General features: G+C 45.5%; 1 protein-coding gene across 2 annotated transcripts; it reads right to left on the reverse strand.

Moving 5' to 3' along the window:
- Nucleotides 1-89: 89 nt before the first annotated feature.
- On the reverse strand, nt 90-17,300 carry QSOX2 (quiescin sulfhydryl oxidase 2). Of its 2 annotated transcripts, none has more exons than XM_087879641.1 (12): nt 16,740-17,300; nt 13,009-13,109; nt 12,654-12,702; nt 11,966-12,074; nt 11,448-11,538; nt 10,748-10,893; nt 8,947-9,087; nt 8,204-8,333; nt 7,297-7,419; nt 6,406-6,556; nt 3,440-3,628; nt 90-2,986 (listed from the first exon to the last, which is right to left on the reverse strand). In XM_087879641.1, exons 1-12 carry the CDS (start codon nt 17,014-17,016, stop codon nt 2,451-2,453), a joined length of 2,043 nt encoding a protein of 680 aa, XP_087735767.1. In that variant the 5' UTR covers nt 17,017-17,300; the 3' UTR covers nt 90-2,450. The 2 variants fall into 2 exon arrangements, with proteins under 2 accessions (XP_087735767.1, XP_087735766.1); XM_087879640.1 differs by having other exon boundaries at nt 11,448-11,541.
- Nucleotides 17,301-17,544: the final 244 nt, after the last annotated feature.

The raw sequence follows: 17,544 nt of genomic DNA on the forward strand, positions 1-17,544 counted from the left end.
AACCCCCATCCCCGGCTGCCTCAGGATCAACCACTAAAGGCGAAGCGCTTCCGAAATGACAAGGAAACCCACAGAAATGTCGCAGGAGCTGGGATTCAAAACGCTTTATTGGCAGATCTTACAAACGAATCTTAGAAAGAATGGAGAAAAAAGGAGGAAAGAGAAGAGAGGGCACAAACATGGAAGGAAAAGAGGGAAAGGGAGGAAGGGATGGATTTAGAGGGGAATTTAATATTTTAAAAATCCACAGATGCTCAGATTCCCAACCTGTTGCTTGCTTGCTCCAACTTGAGGAACGAAGCAAAGCAACTGAGCAAATCTGAGAGCCTCTCCAGCCATCCAGGATTTCAGCCTGTTTAGGGGATGGAGACCTCACCCACTGAAGGACCTGTCTCCAGCCCCGTCCCTTTCCATTCTTTATTCTTTTGGGTTCCTTCTTGGGTATGGTGGGGGGAGGAGGCACCTGCCATGGAAGTCCCTCATTGGGGTCCTGAGTCCCATGCCCGGCCCTGTGGAGCCCCCAGTGGTCCAGTCCTTCCAATTGCAGCAAGCCAGAGGGCAATCAACAAGCCCTTTCTTGGGGGTTTGCTGCCCCACCTAGGGTCAGCCTTTGGCCTGCTCCCCTCACCATCCAGAACTGGGCTGCTGGGTGCAGACAGGAGAAGCCCCCAGAGGAGGCAAAACCAGGGGGTTGGACTAGAAGACCTCCAAGGTCCCTTCCAGTCTTATTGTTTTATGTTCTATGTTCCTTCCTTTGTGGCTCGACTGTTGTGATAGAGCAGCAGCGTTAAGAAGGAACTGGGAATTATGGGAGATGTAGTCTGGCGAAATGTTGCACGACCACTAGATGGCAGCCCGGAACTTGCTTTTTCTGATCTCGTCTAGTCGATCATAATAGAGCTGGAAGGGACATTGGAGGTCTTCTAGTCCAGCTCAGAGTCATCTGTGAATTTGATGAGTTCCTTTTCTATTCCCTCATCTAAGTCATTTCTGAAGATCATGAAGAGTACTGGTCCTAAGATGGAGCCTTGTGGTAACCCACCTCCTATTTCCCTCCTTGAAGATGTAGTATGGTCTTGTCATCCAGTTACAAATCCATCTGGTGGTGAGGTTTACCAAGAAGTAGGTTGTGGTCTACTTTGTCGAATGCCTTGCTGAAGTCTGTGTCCACGGCATTTTGCTGGTCTACTAATTTAGTCACTTTGTCCCCCCAGTATGTCCCCATGTTAGGCTGATTGGTCTGTAGTTTCCTGGGTCTCTTTCTTTCCTTTTTTTGAAGGTGGAAACCACATCAACTCTTTTCCAGTCCTCTGGTAGTTCCCTGGCGCTCCAGGATTTTTGAAAGATATGGTACAATGGTTCTGAGATAATACCTGCCAGCTCCTTCAGAACTCTGGGATGTAATCCATCAGGTCTCGCTGGTTTATATTCATCAAGACCAGATAGGTTTTCTCTTACCGTTTTCTTGTTTTTTTTTAATTTTTACTTCTAGTCTGTCCTTTACAATTATGTTTTTGGTAGGTTGAGCTATAATTTCTTTTTGCTTGCATTCTTTGTGCAAAGAATGAGTTAAGCTCTGCTTTCTCTCTGTTGCCTGATACTTCCTTGCCATCTTTTCTCTTTAGTGGACCAACCGTTTCCTTGACTTTTTTCTTGTTATTTTATATGTTGAAAGAAACATTTTTAAAATTATCTTTGACTTTCCTTGCAAGTCTTTGTTCATTCTGAGCCTTTGCTTTCCTGACTTCATCTTTACAAATTCAGGCTATCTGCTGATATTCTGCCTTAGTTATGTGTCCCTCTTTCAATTTTTTGTACTTAAGATGTCTGTCTTTCAGTCTGTCATAAAGATCTTTGTGCAACCATGCTGGCTTCTTCTTGGATTTCTTGTTTTTCTTTTTCAATGGTATTGTGTTGGATTAGGCTTTTATTATTATATTTTTCAGAGTTTCCCGTGCTTCTTGAGTTGTTTCCCTGTTTAGGATTTTTAATCCATGGAAAGTTTCTTAGGCTGTCTCTGAGTTTGTTAAAATCAGCTCTTTTAAAGTTTTTACTGGTTGGATTAAATTCTATAGTGGTCATCTAAATGTTTGCACCCAAATTTGGTTGGTGTTATAAGTACCTGTTTAACACCCTGATTTTCTTGAACCATTTCATAAATCACAGCACACTAGGTAACCCAAGGAAAAAGATCACCGGAACCGTTTTAATGTTTCTTCAGAAAAACACTTTTTTCTACACCGTTCCAAATTCAAAGTGTCCAATAGGAGAGAAGCAGATCATCAGCGAATGAGGATGAGGAACAATGGCACGGTCTCGTGAAATTTAAAATATGGCACTGTAAAAAAAAAAAAGAGAGAGAAAATCCCTGATTCCCTGCTACCCGAGTTGCAGGCGAGCACAAGAGAGCCATTTCCAGACCGAAACATGATTTCCTATGGATCCGCTCGCTATACGTAGGGACGGTTGTGTCTCACTTTCCAGCGCTTGGATCTCACGCGGAAGAAAAAGAACATGATCATTAAAAATAAAGACGATGTGACGTAGAGGACGATGCAGAGGCTCATGTCGATGTTGGAGAAGCCCACTCCCAAGAACGACACTGCCTGCTTCCTTTCCTGCTCCACCACCGAGCCAGCTGGCCTTTTCCCTGGATCGATTACGGAGTCCTCCTTGGCTATCACGGGGTCCAAGCCTTTGGACTTTGAGCCCAAGGACTTTTGTGGATCTTGGCCCTTGTTGGCCTCCCGAGCGGCTTCCTTCGGAAACGCTTCTCCTCCACCTTGGGCCTCTTGTTCTTCGGCATTGTCGGCTTCTTTGAGGTAGGTGTGGTCGAGGTTGTGGCTGCCATAATGCTGTTTCAGGAACTGGAGCACCTGTGTCTTGTCCCAGGCAGAGGGGCCTTGGGTCCCCTTGTGGCACGCGGGACAAAGGGCCAGGGTGGGCCACTGCACTTTGGGGAACTGGGGGTCTTCACTCAAATCGCCTGTCGGAAGAAGAAGAGGAGGGAGACAGGAAAAACCAGGGGTTGCATTAGTTTAGGAGCTGAGTATTTATTTATTTACCAAACTTATGTGCCAGCCATCTTGCCCAAGGCGACTCTAGGTGACTTATAGACCTTGGATAATGCATAGTTGAAATTATTAAAACAATGAATAAGGAGATTTTAAAAGTTCAACTAATATAAAACTAAGTGGGATGGAGAGGGAGGGAACAAAGTCAGGAGGAAGAGGTGGGAAATTCTCTGTGTTGTGGTCCACTGGCAGCAGAGTCAGACAGTAAGAAGCCAGCTGGGCCCATCCTTCTCTCTCAGCCCTAGGAATGGCAAACCACTGGTAAAAAAACCTTGCAAGAATCAGGACTGATTGGAAGACAGATTCCTCTCCCTCCCTCCCAGACACCAAGACAGGAAACTGCCAAGTTGTCCCTTGAAAACTACCTGCCAGTCGGGCGTTGACCACGTTGTGCTTCTCCCAGAGCCACAGCACAGCTTCGTCCCAGCTCTTCACGGAATCCAAAGACGCTCTGGCCATCTCCCCAAAGTGCTCAGCGCAGGCTCGGCAGCCAAAGAAATCCTGGACGTATCTCTGCATGATCTGGAGAACCACCCGGGGATTGTCTTCAAAGCCTGCAAGGAGCAACCGACAAAGAGTCTGTGGATCGTTCCCTGGCCGGACACAGGATGGGCGCCTCTTCACGTCTCAGGTGAACATCCCAGGTCTGCCTCTGGCGGACTCCAAATCAAAGAACTTCAACCTTTTTCCTTCCTCCTTTTCATCAAGCGTCGGATTTAATTGCACTGAGCCTGAGTGTTTCTCTCTTCCTGTTTGTTACTCTGGACTCACAGGCAGTCCTCGACTTACAACCATCTGTATAGTGACCGTTCGAAGTTACAACGGCATTGAGAAAAAGTGACTTATGACCACTGCAGCATCCCCCATGATCACGTGATTAAAATTCAGTCGCTTGGCAATTGGGTTGCATTTATGACGGTCGCGGTGTCCCGAGGTCCTGTGATCCTCTTTTACGACCTTCTGACAAGCAAATCAATGGGGAAGCCAGATTCACTTAACAACTGGGGCAAGAAAGGTTGTACAATGGGGAAAAATTCATTTCACAAATGTCTCGCTTAACAACATAAATTTTGGGCTCAATTGTGGTCGTAAGTCGAGGACTATCTGTACTTGCTTTTAGACTATTGTTAGCTGTCCAGCATGGTTGACACTTAAATATTCTTCCTTTCTCTGCCAAGAGCTGAGAAGCGATAGGGGAAACAACAATTTCTTGCTCAATTTTCCCTTTTGACCTACTTACTTGTTCATAAGATATATCACTTCTCTTAGAGGAACTCTGACCTTAAGGTCAAGAGGGGAAAACTCCCTTTGGAAAAGAGAGCATTTATTCCACACTTCCTGCGCAGAATCTTTCCTCTGAATTCTCAACAATTATAAGAAAAGAGACTGCAAAGCGGCTATTGTGTGTGTCTTTCATTTTATTAGCCCCTTGTACCTTGTAAACAGATGTCACGTCTCTTGACCTAATCCTTCCTTTCTCTTTCCCCGCAAAACTGTCTCAATTCTGGATCCTTCTAATCTTTAAAATGGGCAAGAACCATAAAACTCCACCTGTGGCTGGGAGGATTAGGGGCTCTCTAGAAGGTGGGAATTAAAGCAAGCAATAAGAAGAGGAAACCCTCAAAGACATAATCCTGCTGCTTCGGCCTGACCCAATTCTCCTGTTACAAGAAACGGCCCTTATCACAACCAGACCGGTGGAAAAGGAACGCCCGGCCATCGCACTGAGCTTGAAAAATGGGTTGAAACTTTCAGCCTGCTCCCAGGGAAGAAAATCTGGGTAAAATGACCCAGTTCAAACCATGTTCTAGCTGTAGCTCACAGCCGGAGATGTTTCTTACACCAGGGTATTAATTAAGGGAGACACTCTTTATTTTGAAAGCCACACACACACACACAGGATTTCCTCTTTTGTGCTGAGGTTGGTTGTGGTCACAGAACAGAGAAGATGATTTCAAAGCAGGAGGACATTTCTGCCTTGAAAATCGCCCATGTTGAACTGTAACAGCACAGTCAAGCAAAAAGCATTGTTTTATGACATTTTGCATTGTGCCACAAAATGCTTCACGATCATTTTGATCTCATAGAATGTTTGATAAAATTTGCCAAATGTCAATCCCACGGAAGTCACAAGTCCTGAATTTTGGATGTATTCTGTAAATTAGCCCGTTTGAGGTACCTTGGTGCAAAAATTTAGAATGGAATCGAATCCAATATTCTGGGCAGGTCCACCACATATGATAATAGGTGCCTTTGTGGTGCTTGCATTTCCAACATGTTGATGGCGGGCTGGGGAACATTCTTGCCAATCTGGCTGATGGCAAGTGCCACCTATAAAACATTTTGTAGAGATTTTCTTTATAGGGTACAGACATTGTCAATTTATAATTTATTTTCCATAGTTTTTCCCATTTGTCTAATTGAATACTATAACCGAAATTTTTTGCCCAAATTATCATATTTTCTTTCACTACCTCTTCTTCTAATTTATATCCTCGTAAGTAATTGTAAATTTTTTAAATCAATTTGTCCTGTGTCCCTTGCAAAATTTTGTCCAATTCAGTTTGACCTTTTTGGAATTCAAATTGAGCCGAATCTTTATTGTATCTTGATTTTATTTGTGCATACGGCCACCAGTCAATGTCTGTACCCATCTCTTTTAGTTCTTGCCTCGTTCTTAGTTCCCCCCGGATATTTAACAGATCTTTATAAGTTTTCGTTTTATTATAGTCCATGGCATTTGGATAGATCTGGGCTTCCATCATTGACAACCATTCCGGGATTTTGTTATAATGTGCCTTTTTAATACTCTGCCATGTTTGGTATAATGCATGTCTGATTGCATGTCTCTGAAAATATTCATGTCTTTTGTCTGTGCCCTCCCATAGGAAGGCATGCCATCCTCACTGATACATCCAAAATTCAGGACTTGTGACTTCCGTGGGATTGACATTTGGCAAATTTTATCAAACATTCTATGAGATCAAAACGATCGTGAAGCATTTTGTGGCACAATGCAAAATGTCATAAAACAATGCTTTTTGCTTGACTGTGCTGTTACAGTTCAACATGGGCTATTTTCAAGGCAGATATATATATATATGCAAATATTCATTATTTTCATTCTTTCATTAGAATTTTTCCAGTACATTAGAAGCTCGGTCATTGTTGAAGGCTTTGAGAAATCTGGAAGGCTGCTATCATGTCACCCCTGGCAAAGGCCGAGTTGTTTGCTCAGCCAAGATTAAAGCAGCTGGGGTGCCATTTAAGTTCCCCTCTCCCTGCCAGCCACTCTTCACCTGCAGGGGCATTCACCCTCTTTTTTCCTTACCTGTGTTGAGCAAGGCTCTGGGCTGGGCTGCTGCTTGGACTGTTAAGGTGTGGAAGAGCTTCCAGAAGGAACAGGTGTAACCTCTCAGTCCCACCTGGCTGCCCTGACACCCGACCCACTGGAGCCGGCTGGGCAGAAACAGGCCAGAGATCTAGAAAGGGGGAAAAGATTGGATGAGGCCACTTCCACGCACTCTGTTAGAACGGTGAGTTAGACAGAAATCTATTGTGGTACAGCTAACACCCAGGGGGAGAATTTTAGAAGTTCTTGTCCTAGACTAACATCTTGGGAGGACTCATCTAACTTTTAAAAGACAGGGAAGAGGAAGAAGAGGATGAAGGAAAAAAAGGGGGGAAGAGAAAGAAGAAAAGGAGGGAGGGAGGAAGGGAGGGAGGAAAATGGGAAGAAATTCCTGGGTCTGTTGTGGTTGTAAATCGAGGACTACATGCATCTCATCTGACCAAGGGACTCAACACCATCGTAAAGTGAATCCATTCTTTGGAATGGGCAGGGTGTTTTTTTTTACAACCGATCATGGCAAAAAACTTTGCAAATTGTGGTCATGTGGCACGCGCTGCCGCAACTGGCCGTAAACGCATGCCAGCTGCCAAGCACCCAAGATGCAATCATGAGTGCATGAGTGAGAATTGTAACTTCAAGGATGGATCGTAAATAAGTCTATTGTAACTTTAAATGGCCCTTAAGCAATCGGTCGTATGTCGAAGACTACTTGTAATTCTATTCTCCTCCTTCCTTCTTCCCATCTTCCTCCCTCCTTTCCTTTTTTCTTTCCCTCCCTCTTTCTTTCCTGCACCTCTTCCTCCTCCTGTTTTTCCCCTTCTTTTGTTTACTAAATCTACGTCTCCAAACAAAAACCTAGCAGTAGCTTACATGCACTTTATTGTTGAGCAGGTCCAAGATGGCATCGTAGGGGATCCGGTCCAACGGGAGACTCAGCAGCCACACCTGTAAGGTCTCCAGAGACTTCATCACAGGTTGACGGCCAGGAAAGAGCTGAAAAAAAGGCCAAGTTAGTGACAGGTCTCCAAGGAATCCGAGCTGTTGTATCTGACACTTTTTCCCCTTCCCCTGAAGCCACCGGGGGCGCAGGTGGGGGGAAACAACCAAAAGGCAACACAACCAGGTTCCACAAACCATCAGGGAGCAAAAGCTGAAACTGAAGTCAACATTGAGAAACTGAAGTTCAGCTATTCTGTTTAAAATGGATCAGCTGCCGAGGGCCCCACGCAGAGCTCTTCCTTTGTGCAACGTACCGAACAGCAGGATTATCTGTTTTAGTCCTAGGCTGGCTGGAAGATTTAATAACCTATGTGAGCTGACTGGGGGTGGGGTGGGGGATTATTTATGTTTTTACTTATGTATGGTTTTATTTGTTTCCATTTCTATTGTTTCCATTTCTTGGTTGTGGCACCCTATAAATACCACAAAGAGAATAACTCAAAGCACACACTCTGCTAGAAGTTCCCTGAGGATGGGCTCCAGCAGGAGTTCAAAAACCTCAGGTCCCGGTGATTGGACCCTACAAATCTCCTTGGCACAGACTAGTCCTCAAAGGGCTGTAAAAATGGACACAGAAAGGCAGCAGTGAAAGTCCTGATTCTAACTGGGCCTTTCTGAATGGGCTATTTGGCCTCCAAACAGGAATCCCGTCTTCTCCTTCCCCGTAAAGGCATCCAACATCCGTTTATTAGGCGAGTCCTGGAGCTTAAAAAGAGTTCCTGCTTAGCATGATTTATCGCACGCTGCAAAATCCAGTGAAAAGACTGAGAGCGTTCACCTTGGCCAGGAGAATAACAATGTCTTTCAAGGTCCTCAGCTCAGCGCCTTCTAGGGTTTTGTGGGTGGCAAGTTCGACCCTGAATAAATAATGCAGCCCAGATTCAAGGTCAGCCATATATAATTTGGACCTGAAAAGCAAAAGACACGGATAGTTTTAAAATGTGGATGGTTTGCTTTGTCTGCACAAGTGAGGAAGTAGGAATACTAAAAGAGCTGGAGTTTTTAAACATGAGATTTATCTTTAGCAGCTTCTATTATTATTATTATTGAGAATATTCTCAAGGAGAATATTCTAAAATACACAGATTTAAAGTAATTATCAAGATGACTTGTCAACTGCAAGAGAAACTTGCAATATTATTATCAGTATTTTTGCTATAGTGTTTAAGATTCCAGCAAGGATACACCACTGCAGTCTCTACCTCACGCTCCGTCTCCTGAGTGTAGCCTCCATTTTGTGGGCCAGTCACTCTCTCTTAGCCCAACCTACCTTATGCTTGTTGCAGGGTTGTTGCTGTGGGTGAAAGAGATTTCTCCGTTGAAACCCACCAAAAGTTTCAACTAGTTCTGGCCATTTTTGAAATGCAACTTCTGAAATACCACGAAAGTTCTGGAGAGGTTCACTGGCAGCCCAAATAATGTAAAACCATCATTCGCTCTCAATCCACACATTCAAAAGTGGGAGAAAAGCCACAATTGCAAAATAAAATGCTGTTTAAAGAGAACTGGAGAACTGCTTACTGGTCGAACTCTTTCCATTCCTTGATGCTCGTGTTTCCTGGTCTCTTTTGCTGGAGAAGTGGGAGTGGGGAAGTGAGTTTTCTTTTAACTCCCGGGAGTGACTTTAAATGGGAAGAAAAGAAAGACCGAAGAGGCTTCAAACTGTGTATGGAAGGACAGTATAAAAGTTAAAAAAAAAACTCAAGCTAAACAGGCTACAGAAGTTCAGGGATTGCTGGTAGCTTGCCTGAAATTTTCCCATATATACAGGGAATCCCTAACTTACAACCATTCGCCGTGTGTCCATTTGAACTTACGGCGGCACTGAAAAAAGTGGCCATTTTTCACACAATTTTGCCTGCTTGGCAACTGGTTCATATTTATGACAGCTGCAGTGTCCTGGGGTCATGTGATCCCCTTTTGCGACAAAGTCGATGGGGAAGCCAGATTCACTCAACGACCATGTTACTAACTTAACAGCTGCAGGGATTCCCTTAACAATTGTAGCCAGAAAGGGTTGTAAAATGGGGCAAAACTCACTTAACAGCTGTCTCGTTTAGCAATGAAAATTTTGGGCTCAACTGTGGTTGTAAGTCAAGGACTAGCAATAACAATAGCACTTAGACATATATACCGCTTCACAGCTCTCTCTCTAAGCGGTTTTACAGAGTCAGCCTGGGTCCTCATTTGACTGACCCCGGAAGGATGGAAGGCTGAGTCAATCTTGAGCCAGTCAGGATCAAACTCCTGGCAGTGGGCAGAGTCAGCCTGCAATGCTGCACTCTAACCACTGCGCCACCAGGGCTCTATCTGTTGCAAGTACTACCTGTACTTATCAAGGCAAGAGACTTAGAACTGGTGTCCTAGCATCCTCCAGATAAGGAGCTGGCCTACTTGAATATTTATTTGGCCCTCTGTGATACAGATAGCTAAAGAGCTCCGTGTTATCAACTCTCTGTTTCCTTTGGCACACCCTGCAGATTGGCACACCCTTGCCCAGGTAACTCACCCAATTCCAAGCCACCAGGGTCACCCAGTCATTACTGAAGCATGTTCTTGCCCAAATTCTACTTGATTAAGAATTCTGACCATCTTGCATATACCAGGAATTTGCAAAACAGTTACTGACATGTCCACAGCAACCCCCAGCCCAACTGTCACTGCAGCCCACAATTTAAAAAAACAAACTTTTAAATGGAAGCCAAAATCTCATGTGCAAATGCTGAAACCCTGGGATGGTTGCAAAAATTTATAATCACTAATACAGAGATTCTGTGCAGCTTATATTATCATAAAAATTAAAAAGCGCAAAAAAACCCCCAACAGAAGTTAAAAATTAAAATTAAACACCAAGATGATGATTATGGCCAACTCTTAGCAGCGACATAGACAAACCTTTTTTAGAATGAATACAAAGTGATACATAGAACACACCAAACAAAAGACTTCTCCATAAATCAAGAGGTGACTGACAACTTACAGAGTTTTGCACAGTGGATTGATGGCTCAATTTGGGGAATTTTTTCCAGCACATGAGCAAATAAGCAGTCACTTAATGGCTTCCCAACATCATACCTCCCATCAATTGCCTGTTCTAGCTTTAGCTATTATATCTGGAGCTACCAAAGAGGATCCTAAAATTACTTTCACATAATGTTTCTCAACCTTGGCCACTTTAAGATGGGCGGACTTCAACTCCCAGGATTCTCCAGCCAGCATTGAAGTTGAAGTCCGCCCTATCTTAAAAGGGCTAAGGTTGAGACACGCTGCTTTAAGGTTTCCGAAATGCAGGACCCACAAACTCACATTCACCAAGACTTACTTGTTAATTAATCCATGGGATCCATTGGGATAAACCAGGTACAATGAAGGGACTGAAGTAATACCAAGTTTTTCAAGTAAAGCTGCCTCAGAATTTAGAACCCGTTTGATAGCGATCTTTTCATACTGACCCAGGTCCAAGATCACCTGGAGGGGAAAACATACAGTTACCAGTGCTGCTCTCTGTTTAGTCATAACTGCAAACAGAGACAAAGTTTACTCAGACCCAGCAAAGTTTGCTCGCACCCAGCTTCACAAAGATTGGCACTTGGAGACCAGGGAAAAAAAACCCTGAAGAGCCCTCACAGGCTTAGCTGGGAGATAATTCCACTACGTTTAAATGGGATCTGTTTGTAAATAACTGCCTAGGCCTGCTGCGTTTTGTTGCCGATATTATTTTTGGCAAAGTGATAAAAGATGCACTGGAAGTTGAAGTCCACAAGCCTTCAAGTTGCCAATGTTGGAGACCCCTGGATTAAAGGACCTCCAAGGTCACTTCCGACTCTGGTATTTTGTATTCTTCTTCTGAACAACTTCAGAGTCTGAATGAAGTTGGCCATGAAACAAACTGTCTTCTTTCCATGCTTACAAAGTAAAGGCTGGAGGCTGGATGAGGGTTCATTCCAACCAGGGCTAGATACGAAGAGACCCCTGACGTCTAAAAGAGAACAGGCTTATGGTACTTTCATTGGTTACGTTACCTCTCGGCCAAGATAGGAGCTCCCGCTCTCAAAAATGATGGCAGTATAATGCTGACTGTGTTTATTGAAAAGGGAAAATACTTCTTCTGGCCTGCTAAAAACAAATAATTAAGAATAATGAATTAGTTAAGAAAAATTAATGAAAGAATCACGGGAGAGATAAAGGTAAGAAGACATTTACTGATAATATCTACGGCTTATCTACAAGTGTTTTCAACTTACTATCAAGCAGCAGAAATTATGAAAAGGCTTTTTTACCGAGTTTGCTGCTAAAAAGAAATCATCTCTGGGGCTTTTATTCACAATTGTTTATGCAGCTTTCATTGGGAGAATGATCATCTTGAGAAGCAGGAAATAAATCATTGTAATAAACAAACAACAAAATAGATCTTGAAATGACCCCTCATTTCCACCCTGAAATTCCCCTTTACTGGTACTACAAGAAAGGCTCCTCTGGGTATTTCTTTCTTTCTTTCTTTCTTTAGCCCAGGGTGCTTCGATGCTTGCAAGGGACTCACAGAGTTGGCTCCAAAGAGGGACAAGCTGGTGGCTTTGCTTCTCGGGAATGGTTCTGCAGAAAATCAATCATTGTTTGGCGGATGGTCTGAAGATCCCGATCTGAGGTTGCTGAGGAAAGAGAAAAGGATGGCACTCAGGCGGGCATCCCGAAAGGGAACCTTTCTTGGCATCTGGCAAAGCACTTCACTCATCCCTCCTATGAACAGCCACTGAACATCCAACGGGGTTTGGCAAGACACGTCAGGAAAGGACCAGGGCTCTGAAGGGCACTCGTCAAGAAAAAAGCATCTCCAAGTACAGTTGGCCCTCCACTTACGACCACTTGTTTAGTGACAATGAAGTTACAATGGCCATGAAAAAAATGACTTTCATTCTGACAACCACAGCAGCATTGCATGATCAAAATTGACACTCTTGGCAACTGGCTCATATTTATGACGTTTGTTCAGTGTTGGTCATAAACTGAGGACTGCCTTTAGCATCTTTCAAGTTAGGGATGCCAGCATGCAGCCTGTGACCTTACTTCAACCCTCTTTTCATTACTGACTTGGCTGATTAGGGCTACTGCTGCTGCCACCGCAGCACAGAATGTGCTTCGTGCCCTTAAGGACATTCGTCTTGCGGATGAAGGCACAAGGTGGCTGGGAGTGATCTTCAAGGAGAAAGGAGACTAGCATGTGAACTTACCGTGATGATTTTCTCCAACTGTAAACTGCTTGGTAAAAGCTTTGAAATACTGGAAGGGAGGGGAGGAGGAGGGGAGGGAGAAAAGAAAAGGTTTTGCTTAGAACAGCCCAAATTAATAAAACCCCGAGGGTAGAGCAGCCCGACTCTAAATATAATCACCCCCATGTTTTAAAAGCTCTGACCCAAAAACCACCAGACGGCTAACGGAGAAGTGCAGAGTGACTCAGATTTGAGGAGTGAAGGAGCACCCCAGTTCTGGATTTAAATTTCCACGGGAAATCCTTCCCCACACATTTCAAACTACGTGGGGCCAAATCAAACGGCAACCATTTCTAGGAAGCGGGAAAGTACTTACCCTGAAAGTGGGGTAATACTGAATTCCATACTCTTTACACTGTTCGTAGTTTTTCTCATCTCCGCAATCCAGCACGCCAATCCTGATCGCTGGCTCCCACTCTGAAAGGAAACGAGCGGTCAGATTCTTTCATTTGGGCACAGAATGTGCACACCCCACAATTCCAAGGTTCTCGACATCCAGGAAAACACACACGCCTGTTTTGCCCAACTGTGCTTAGACCACAAGGAATTTGTCTCCGGTGCAAGGAGCGAAGGTGGCCCCAAACGCCAAGGTAGAAATTTAATGACGATGCTGCAGACGTCTCAGTTTAAGAACTAATTTTATGAAATGTGGGAAGTTTGCTTTCGTTTGAAATAGTTTTAAAAGAACCTGTTGTGGATAAGAGGACTGTTTAACAAGCACAAGTTTGCCAGACAGAAAGACAAAATGAGCATATTTCCTTCTCTTTTGAAAACCCTGGGAAATAAAACCCACCCTAAAAAGAAAAGCTTCCATTTAAAAAAAGAAAAAAAGGGAGGGGGGAGAGAAAAACTTAGAAGCATCATTTATTTATCGAATGTATACAGCCTTCCTTCCATCTTGCCAGAAGTGACTTAAAACCCCAAGCCAGATGTTCCTCGGAGGGCTGCAAAAAAATCCACCTTCTCTTTGTTTACTTATTAAACAGATGCGGCGTTTACGAACAGGATGCAAATGGCCATTGTAAACGGGACGCTGTCAACGCAACAGGCGCCAAGATAACCATCAGCATTTCGGAACAGATGGGCGAACACACAATAGGGAGCAAGCTAGTTTGCCGCTGAATAAAACCGCAAGCTTGAAACGTTTGGCTTCGGGTTATCTGCTTCATTCATGATCCGGCACTGCTGTTCTCCTCTTCCTCCCCCTTCTACCCCTCCACCCCACCCCACCCCAATCTCTAGCCCTACAACTGCAATGAAGTGAGCCTTACAAAGGACATGCAAATGTTGTCTTTTTCCACAAGGCAAGCCAGCCTCAACCCAAACACTTGGTTAAGGGCGCCAGCTGGGAGGCGGGTCTGGGCCATTCACAAAAGGCAGCCTCAGAGGGGGAAGGGAAGGGAAACTCTGCTTCTCAGAAGGCCGCAAAAGGGGATCACATTGCAACCGTCGTAAGTACATGCCAGTTGCCAAGCATCTGAAGTTTGATCACGTGACCATGGGGAATGCTGCAATGGTTGTAAGTGCAAAAAACAGTCAAAAGTCCATTTTTTTCAATGCCATTGTGACTTCGAATGGTCACTGAACGAATGGCTATGAATTGGGGATCATCTGTATCGCTTCTTTGCCTTATCAGTGTCAGTTTCAGTTGTAAGAAAACAAACTGACAATATAAGAAATTCTCAAGTGGCTCATTAACAGTTTCAGGCACTATAACCGTATTCCTGTCCTACAGCATTCAAGAAGTAGTTTAATTATCAAGACGGCATTTTGCTTAGAAGCTCCACTGATCAAAAAACGAGAGAGGTTTTTTCCTGTATATTATTCCTGCTAAGATGACTACATTTCAAGCAATATCAAAGCAATACTTTGATATTTGAGTGGTAAACTAACAATCTAGTTCTTTTTTCTGCAAATCCCATCAGAGGCCTCAACAAACTCAGCTGGACTTCTTTTGAAGTAAATTTGTTAATGATTGTACTAGATTGTACTACCTAACCTGGCCCTCGCCCACTGTTTTGCGGAGTCCCGCAGGGCTTGGTACACTCTCCGCCTCCGTTTAACATCTACATGAAGCCGTTGGGTGAGATCATCCATCACCATGGACTGAGATATCATCAATATGCTGATGATACCCAGCTGTCCGTCTCAGCCCGTGGGGAGTTAAGCAATGCCATGACCTCCCTCTCGCGCGGTTCCTGGAGGCTGCCAGGGGCTGGATGGGGGAGCAACGGGTTGACACTGAACCCAGGGAAGACTGAGTGGCTCTGGGTTTGGGGTTCTTGGCTGGCTTGGGAATTCTGGGAATTCAAGTCCACTCATCTTAAAGTTGCTGTGATTGAGAAACGCCGCTTCAAGAGGCAGCTTCCTATACTCTTGATTTGCACAAGGCAGCTCTTTCAAGAAAAAGTGCCTGCTGAACCAGAAGGACTAGCTGCTAAATCCCAAACATTTGGAAACGTCCTAGATTTCTCCATCGTGCAAGTTCCAAAGCTTGCCAGGCCAAATACAGTACGCCCTCTCAAACTCTTCTTCCTGTTTGCTCCCTTTAAGCTAAAGAGGGAATGTGTGGAAAGAACGTGCTGTTGCATAAAAGCATAAAAATGTCCTCACTCAGCTGAACACACAAAAGAAACCACACTCTTATTGACACGTTGCCTTGGGAGTGTTTGGAAAATACGCCACTTTTCTCAGCTGCTGAGATACTATCTCAGACTGACACGTTCATTTCTCATTGGACAAAAGGCACTTAAACTGCAATTCAGGGGACAAAATATTCCCAGACACAGTTTCTTTGATGGGTAATATTCAGGAATAAAAAAAAATCAATATCTGCCCTCCTCTAGAAGGTACTTTTTCAATGACACTGAGGATGCTAGAACTGAACCTGCAACTCAACCAAAATATGCAAAATAGAGTAAGTTCATCCTGGAGAAAATCTATCTATGGAGCTGCTAAGAATTGACTCGGATTTGATGGTGCATAGTCAATCAGTCAAGTGAAGAGTACGGGAGCCTTCAGAACTTGCTGGACTACAAGTCCCAGCAATCTCAGCCAGAACAGTCAAGGGTGAGGACCTGGGAATTGTACTTCAGCTATCTTTAAGACGTTTAATTTCCAAGTCTCTCTGATAAGAAAGCAGAAGAACCTCTTACCTGAAGTCCAGATCTTTCAACCAGGAGTCAATCAGCCCATTGATCCACCCAAAACGGCCTCAATTCTATCAGGAGATCTTTGAAAGGGGGGGGGGGAAATCTCTGCATCTCAAGGATCTGCTCTGCTGCTTCTCAGGGTCCTTCCCATCCGTGGATCTAAGATCCAGCCTAGAGATCTAGCCACAACTTCCACGGAGAAGCTGTGGAGCCTCTTTCTGCAGATGGGACAGCCCGCAGAGGGAGAGGGGCTTTCTCATCCCATCCCTCTCTCCAATTGGGAGGACGCTTGGGAGTTGGAGGTCCCCATTTCTGGAGGGCAACCGAAGGAAGGCTGCCTAAAGAGGACTGGAGAATTCAGCCCTTATTACAGAATTTTTTTAAAAAAAATCCAAGAGAATGGAAAATTTAACAGTTTGCAAACTCTCTCTCTGCTTGCAAACCATCTTCCTTCTTGGGCAAATGGTTGCAAGTTCTCCGTGGGGTCTGGAACCACCAGAAGGAAGACCGAAGAGGGTCAAGAACAGGGGTGCAAAATTGCACCCACTTGCCACCATCACCCCGCAAATAAACCCTACATACATACATTTAATTTAATAAATTAAAGTAAATTACATACATACATACATACATACATACATAAATAAATAAATCTATTAAGCCTTGAAACAAAATGCACCCACTTGCCAGAGTAGCCCCGCAATTAAACCCTAATTAATTAATTAAATAAAGCTGCAATTAAGCCCTGCAACCAGGCTGCCTTCCCAGCGCCCTCCAAGGCGATGCCTTCGCTTCCTTTCCCCTGGGGGTGGCTGGGGATGATGGGGCGGGGGGCTCTGGGCTGTGCAAAGGGGGGGGGGTTCTTGGACTTCCTCTCCCATCATCCCCGGCTCACCGTGGACGTCCCCCGCCAAGGCCCGCCAGGTGGGCGCGAAGGCCACGCAGTGTCCGCAGGACGAGGAGTAGAACTGCAGCAGCCAGGCCGAGGCCGAGTCCCTCAGCGCCTCCCGCACCGCGCCGCCCTCCAGCACCCACACCGGGTCCACGCCGGCCTGGTACAGCCCAGCCCCGGCCGGCGGCGTCGCCATCGCCAGCAGCGCCAAGAGGCATCGCAGCGCCCGACGCGGCGCCGGGGAGGAGCCCCAAGCAGCCGCCGCCGCCGCCGCCGCCATGACCGGTCCGGAAGGCCCGGCGACACCCAGGCCTCGAAGGCCGCCCTTAGCAACGGGCCGCCGGCCCTGGAGACGGGGGGGCGGGCTCCCCGCCACGCCCACTGCTCAGCGCCCAATCAGCGGGCCGAGGGGCGGGACTTCCTGGCCATCGGGAGGCTGCAGCCTCCGTCAACCGGGCGCCCGCCGCTCCCTTAGCTTGGAAGGCTGCGGATTAGGGGGCTCGGACCTCAGAGCCCATCATCCCCTGCCCTTCCGGCTTGGCTTCCCCCTCGCCTTTCCTTCCCCAAAGGGGCCGCTGGAAACCCTTCCTTCCTTCCTTTAACAGTATCCGAGTTGGAAGGGACCCTGGAGGTCATCTAGTCCAACCCCCCTGCTCACACAGGAGACCTAGACTAGGGATTCGAACCGCCGAACTGCTGACCTTTCTGATCAAGTGTCTTGGCCACTGAGCCACCTAGCCAGGCAATTAATTCCCATCTTCTCCTCCTTCCCTCCCTCCCTCCTTCCTTCTCCTTCCCATCTTCTCCT

This window comes from Pantherophis guttatus, chromosome 16, assembly GCF_059756535.1.
Source record: "Pantherophis guttatus breed Tessera chromosome 16, ASM5975653v1, whole genome shotgun sequence".
Lineage (NCBI taxonomy): Eukaryota > Metazoa > Chordata > Lepidosauria > Squamata > Colubridae > Pantherophis > Pantherophis guttatus.